The sequence below is a fragment of the Portunus trituberculatus genome, chromosome 7 (assembly GCF_017591435.1).
Source record: "Portunus trituberculatus isolate SZX2019 chromosome 7, ASM1759143v1, whole genome shotgun sequence".
Lineage (NCBI taxonomy): Eukaryota > Metazoa > Arthropoda > Malacostraca > Decapoda > Portunidae > Portunus > Portunus trituberculatus.
Window position 1 is genome coordinate 1,974,413 of NC_059261.1, and position 7,500 is coordinate 1,981,912.

Here is a 7,500-nt window from a genome sequence, read left to right on the forward strand (position 1 = left end):
TTGACTGGAACATTAACTAGCACCCTTGTATTGACTGGAACATTGACTAGCACCCTTGTATTGACTGGAACATTCACTAGTATCCTTGCATTGACTGGAACATTGACTAGCACCCTTGTATTGACTGGAACATTGACTAGCACCCTTGTATTGACTGGAACATTGATTAGCACCCTTGTATTGACTGGAACATTGACTAGCACCCTTGTATTGGCTGGAACATTGACTAGCACCCTTGTATTGACTGGAACATTGACTAGCACCCTTGTATTGACTGGAACATTAACTAGCACCCTTGTATTGACTGGAACATTGACTAGCACCCTTGTATTGACTGGAACATTGACTAGCACCCTTGTATTGACTGGAAAATTCGATTAGCATCCTTGTATTGACTGGAACATTGACTAGCACCCTTGTATTGACTGGAACATTCACTAGTATCCTTGTATTGACTGGAACAGTGACTAGCACCCTTGTATTGACTGGAACAGTGACTAGCACCCTTGTATTGACTGGAACATTGATTAGCACCCTTGTATTGACTGGAACACTCACTAGCACCCTTCTATTGACTGGAACATTGACTAGCACCCTTGTATTGACTGGAACATTGACTAGCACCCTTGTATTGACTGGAACATTGACTAGCACCCTTGTATTGACTGGAACATTCGATTAGCATCCTTGTATTGACTGGAACATTGACTAGCACCCTTGTATTGACTGGAACATTGACTAGTATCCTTGTATTGACTGGAACATTGACTAGCACCCTTGTATTGACCGGAACATTGACTTGCACCCTTGTATTGACTGGAAAATTCGATTAGCATCCTTGTATTGACTGGAACATTCACTAGTATCCTTGCATTGACTGGAACATTGACTAGCACCCTTGTATTGACTGGAACATTGACTAGCACCCTTGTATTGACTGGAACATTGACTAGCACCCTTGTATTGACTGGAACATTGACTAGCACCCTTGTATTGACTGGAAAATTCGATTAGCATCCTTGTATTGACTGGAACATTGACTAGCACCCTTGTATTGACTGGAACATTCACTAGTATCCTTGTATTGACTGGAACAGTGACTAGCACCCTTGTATTGACTGGAACAGTGACTAGCACCCTTGTATTGACTGGAACATTGACTAGCACCCTTGTATTGACTGGAACACTCACTAGCACCCTTGTATTGACTGGAACATTGACTAGCACCCTTGTATTGACTGGAACATTGACTAGCACCCTTGTATTGACTGGAACATTGACTAGCACCCTTGTATTGACTGGAACATTGACTAGCATCCTTGTATTGACTGGAACATTGACCCTTGTATTGAGCGATTAGCCCTTGTATTGACTGGAACATTGACTAGCACCCTTGTATTGACTAGTATCCTTGTATTGACTGGAACATTGACTAGCACCCTTGTATTGACCGGAACATTGACTTGCACCCTTGTATTGACTGGAAAATTCGATTAGCATCCTTGTATTGACTGGAACATTCACTAGTATCCTTGCATTGACTGGAACATTGACTAGCACCCTTGTATTGACTGGAACATTGACTAGCACCCTTGTATTGACTGGAACATTGACTAGCACCCTTGTATTGACTGGAACATTGACTAGCACCCTTGTATTGACTGGAAAATTCGATTAGCATCCTTGTATTGACTGGAACATTGACTAGCACCCTTGTATTGACTGGAACATTCACTAGTATCCTTGTATTGACTGGAACAGTGACTAGCACCCTTGTATTGACTGGAACAGTGACTAGCACCCTTGTATTGACTGGAACATTGATTAGCACCCTTGTATTGACTGGAACACTCACTAGCACCCTTGTATTGACTGGAACATTGACTAGCACCCTTGTATTGACTGGAACATTGACTAGCACCCTTGTATTGACTGGAACATTGACTAGCACCCTTGTATTGACTGGAACATTCGATTAGCATCCTTGTATTGACTGGAACATTGACTAGCACCCTTGTATTGACTGGAACATTGACTAGTATCCTTGTATTGACTGGAACATTGACTAGCACCCTTGTATTGACCGGAACATTGACTTGCACCCTTGTATTGACTGGAAAATTCGATTAGCATCCTTGTATTGACTGGAACATTCACTAGTATCCTTGCATTGACTGGAACATTGACTAGCACCCTTGTATTGACTGGAACATTGACTAGCACCCTTGTATTGACTGGAACATTGACTAGCACCCTTGTATTGACTGGAACATTGACTAGCACCCTTGTATTGACTGGAACATTGACTAGCACCCTTGTATTGACTGGAACATTGACTAGCACCCTTGTATTGACTGGAACATTAACTAGCACCCTTGTATTGACTGGAACATTGACTAGCACCCTTGTATTGACTGGAACATTCACTAGTATCCTTGTATTGACTGGAACAGTGACTAGCACCCTTGTATTGACTGGAACAGTGACTAGCACCCTTGTATTGACTGGAACAGTGACTAGCACCCTTGTATTGACTGGAACATTGATTAGCACCCTTGTATTGACTGGAACATTGACTAGCACCCTTGTATTGACTGGAACAGTGACTAGCACCCTTGTATTGACTGGAACATTGACTAGCACCCTTGTATTGACTGGAAAATTCGATTAGCATCCTTGTATTGACTGGAACATTGACTAGCACCCTTGTACTGACTGGAACAGTGACTAGCACCCTTGTATTGAATGGAACACTCACTAGCACCCTTGTATTGACTGGAACATTGATTAGCACCCTTGTATTGACTGGAACACTCACTAGCACCCTTGTATTGACTGGAACAGTGACTAGCACCCTTGCATTGACTGGAACATTGACTAGCACCCTTGTATTGATTGGAACATTAACTAGCACCCTTGTATTGACTGGAACATTCACTAGTATCCTTGTATTGACTGAAATATTGACTAGCACCCTTGTATTGACTGGAACACTCACTTGCACCCTTGTATTGACTGGAACATTCACTAGTATCCTTGTATTGACTGGAACAGTGACTACCACCCTTGTATTGACTGGAACACTCACTAGCACCCTTGTATTGACTGGAACATTCACTAGTATCCTTGTATTGACTGGAACATTGACTAGCACCCTTGTATTGACTGGAACATTGACTAGCACCCTTGTATTGACTGGAACATTCGATTAGCATCCTTGTATTGACTGGAACATTGACTAGCACCCTTGTATTGACTGGAACATTGACTTGCACCCTTGTATTGACTGGAAAATTCGATTAGCATCCTTGTATTGACTGGAACATTGACTAGCACCCTTGTACTGACTGGAACAGTGACTAGCACCCTTGTATTGAATGGAACACTCACTAGCACCCTTGTATTGACTGGAACATTGATTAGCACCCTTGTATTGACTGGAACACTCACTAGCACCCTTGTATTGACTGGAACATTGATTAGCACCCTTGTATTGACTGGAACATTGATTAGCACCCTTGTATTGACTGGAACAGTGACTAGCACCCTTGTATTGACTGGAACATTGATTAGCACCCTTGTATTGACTGGAACATTCGATTAGCATCCTTGTATTGACTGGAACATTGACTAGCACCCTTGTATTGGCTGGAACATTGACTAGCACCCTTGTATTGACTGGAACATTGACTAGCACCCTTGTATTGACTGGAACATTCGATTAGCATCCTTGTATTGACTGGAACATTGACTAGCACCCTTGTATTGACTGGAACACTCACTAGCACCCTTGTATTGACTGGAACATTCACTAGTATCCTTGTATTGACTGGAACATTGACTAGCACCCTTGTATTGACTGGAACATTGACTAGCACCCTTGTATTGGCTGGAACATTGACTAGCACCCTTGTATTGACTGGAACATTGACTAGCACCCTTGTATTGACTGGAACATTCGATTAGCATCCTTGTATTGACTGGAACATTGACTAGCACCCTTGTATTGACTGGAACACTCACTAGCACCCTTGTATTGACTGGAACACTCACTAGCACCCTTGTATTGACTGGAACATTGACTAGCACCCTTGTATTGACTGGAACAGTGACTAGCACCCTTGTATTGACTGGAACATTGACTAGCACCCTTGTATTGACTGGAACATTCGATTAGCATTCTTGTATTGACTGGAACATTGACTAGCACCCTTGTATTGAATGGAACAGTGACTAGCACCCTTGTATTGACTGGAACATTGATTAGCACCCTTGTATTGACTGGAACACTCACTAGCACCCTTGTATTGACTGGAACATTCACTAGTAACCTTGTATTGACTGGAACATTGACTAGCACCCTTGTATTGACTGGAACATTGACTAGCACCCTTGTATTGACTGGAACATTGACTAGCACCCTTGTATTGACTGGAACATTGACTAGCACCCTTGTATTGACTGGAACATTGACTAGCACCCTTGTATTGACTGGAACATTGACTAGCACCCTTGTATTGACTGGAACATTGACTAGCACCCTTGTATTGACTGGAACATTGACTAGCACCCTTGTATTGACTGGAACATTGACTAGCACCCTTGTATTGACTGGAACATTAACTAGCACCCTTGTATTGACTGGAACATTAACTAGCACCCTTGTATTGACTGGAACAGTGACTAGCACCCTTGTATTGACTGGAACAGTGACTAGCACCCTTGTATTGACTGGAACATTGACTAGCACCCTTGTATTGACTGGAACAGTGACTAGCACCCTTGAATTGACTGGAACATTGACTAGCACCCTTGTATTGACTGGAACAGTGACTAGCACCCTTGTATTGACTGGAACATTGACTAGCACCCTTGTATTGACTGGAACAGTGACTAGCACCCTTGTATTGACTGGAACATTGACTAGCACCCTTGTATTGACTGGAACAGTGACTAGCACCCTTGTATTGACTGGAACATTGACTAGCACCCTTGTATTGACTGGAACATTGACTAGCACCCTTTGTATGGACTGGAATACTCACTGACATCGTTATATTGACTGGAATACTGAATAATTCCCCTTTGGCCTCGCCGCTACTCTCTCTCCAGGCATCGGCGGCATTCTGGTCATGGGTGTGGGCATCTTCGCGTCAGGATTCTACATTTGGCACGTGAAGCCCTCACCGCGCGCCGTGGCTGGCTGGATCGCCATCAGCGCCCTTGTGTATGCCGTGGGTGAGCAGTGAAGTGGTTTGTGAAGGCAGATGCTTGCTGGCGGTGGTGACGGTAGTGGTTGTCGTATGTTGCTGTTATTTCTTTTATTTTAATTCTTTAGTTACTTGTTGTTTTAAAGTTATCTGCGTGGTAATGATGGTGGTAATAGTAGTAGTAGTAGTAGTAGTTGTTGTTGTTGTTGTTGGTTGGTTTTTTTGTTGTAGTACAGGTTGGACCTCCCAAACCCGGAATCCATAATCCGCCAAATTCTATAATCCTTCATGATTTTAATTTGCAGAAATAATTTAAATTTCCCGGAAACATGTAAGTTCACCGCTATGACGCGGCAGTGCATGTGTTTTCTGTATCCTTCTGCATGCATATTTACTTGTACAGCTCACAATGTTACCGTTATGATACAGGCTGACTGAGACTATGCTTACGTAAGGAACACCTGTAGTCCAGTATTTTCCGTAATCCGGCAAGCCTCAGGTCCAAAAGATGTCGGATTTGGAAGCTTCAACCTGTAGTAGTAATAGTAGTAGTAGTAGTAGTAGTAGTAGTAGTAGTAGTAGTAGTAGTGGTAGTGGTAGTAGTGGTAGTAGTAGTAGTAGTAGTAGTAGTAGTAGTAGTAGTAGTAGTAGTAGTAGTAGTAGTAGTAGTAGTAGTAGTAGTAGTAGTAGTAGTAGTAGTAGTAGTAGTAGTAGTAGTAGTAGTAGTAGTAGTAGTAGTAGTCGTCACTGTAGTATAGTACAATACCAGCAACAACAATAGTGGCAGAAGTAGTAGTAGCTAGTCTACCACCACCACCACCACCACCATCAGTGCTACCAACCCTCCCTCACTCACCTGTCCGTCCCGCAGGCATGGTGATACTGATGTTCGTAGGATGCCCACCGGAAGACTTCGTAGGACTCGTGGAGGGGGAAGAGTGAGTACCTGGCCTAGTCACCTGTCCCTGTCTGTCCCTTTTAATGTACCTTGTTGCTTTTCTATTTCTTCTCTGGTACTTTCAATTATTTCACGTCTCTTCTTGTTCATCTTGTTCTTGTTTTTTGCTCTTTCTTTATGCAATATCAAACAAACGAACAAATTAATAGATAAAACAAACACATCAATTAATCAGTTAAGGAAAAAAAACTAATTCTCAACAGAGGCAAACAGTTTCGCCCCGTGTGTAACCTTACCTGTGGGGAGTGCGACCTCAACACCTTTGCCCCCGTGTGTGACCCCCAGGGAAGGGCGTACTTCTCCTCCTGTCACCTGGGATGCACCAACGCCACGCTCATGCACCACTCCAACCAACTCGTGGTGTGTGGGAGGCTGTGATGTGAGGGAGGCGTGTGGGTGTGTGAGGGGAAGGGTATGAGAGAGAGAGAGAGAGAGAGAGAGAGAGAGAGAGAGAGAGAGAGAGAGAGAGAGAGAGAGAGAGAGAGAGAATTTGTTTTGTTTGTATAATTTGCTGGTCTGATAGTGTGTGTGTGTGTGTGTGTGTGTGTGTGTGTGTGTGTTTCACTGTTTGATCTGGTGCAGTCTCTGACGAGACAGCCAGACGTTACCCTACGGAACGAGCTCAGAGCTCATTATTTCCGATCTTGGGCTAGGCCTGAGACCAGGCACACACCACACACCGGGACAACAAGGTCACAACTCCTCGATTTACATCCCGTACCTACTCACTGCTAGGTGAACAGGGGCTACACGTGAAAGGAGACACACCCAAATATCTCCACCCGGCCGGTGTGTGTGTGTGTGTGTGTGTGTGTGTGTGTGTGTGTGTGTGTGTGTGTGTGTGTGTGTGTGTGTGTGTGTGTGTGTGTGTGTGTGTGTGTGTGTGTGTGTGTGTGTGTGTTCTTTTCTTACTCTTCTGTTTGTCTCTTTCTCTTTCAGTGGTAGTTCGATAGGCTGTATTAGAAGTTATTGGTATTTTCAAGAGTCAATTCATGATTCCAGGGATGGTTTAATAAGCTGCAATGGGAATTATTAAATCTTTTCCATGATTCCACTGGTAGTTTCACAGGTTTTACTTTAAATTACCAGGAACATTCACGGCTTTGGCAACTATTCATCACTCTCAGGACTATAAAAGCACCATAAACCTCTTCAGTCATAATACCCTTTGAAAATTATACTTACGAGACCAAAAGATTCAGAGGACGTGTTATTAATCATTTATCTCTCCCAGTTTTCAGAGTGCGAGTGTCTGGCGGCCGGAGAGACAGTGGTGCTCAAACTCTGTGGCATGAAGTGTGACAATTTCAAGTGGTGAGTGGTGGCAGGGAG

General features: G+C 43.4%; 1 protein-coding gene across 1 annotated transcript in view; it reads left to right on the top strand.

The window, feature by feature from the left end:
• Positions 1-7,500, top strand: part of LOC123520534 (solute carrier organic anion transporter family member 74D-like) — a 29,366-nt gene that overhangs the window by 15,136 nt on the left and 6,730 nt on the right. The window contains exons 5-8 of the mRNA XM_045282874.1: positions 5,113-5,238; positions 6,082-6,148; positions 6,372-6,528; positions 7,403-7,482. Of these exons, the coding sequence (XP_045138809.1) occupies positions 5,113-5,238; positions 6,082-6,148; positions 6,372-6,528; positions 7,403-7,482 (430 nt within the window). The remainder of the gene's footprint in view (positions 1-5,112; positions 5,239-6,081; positions 6,149-6,371; positions 6,529-7,402; positions 7,483-7,500) is intronic.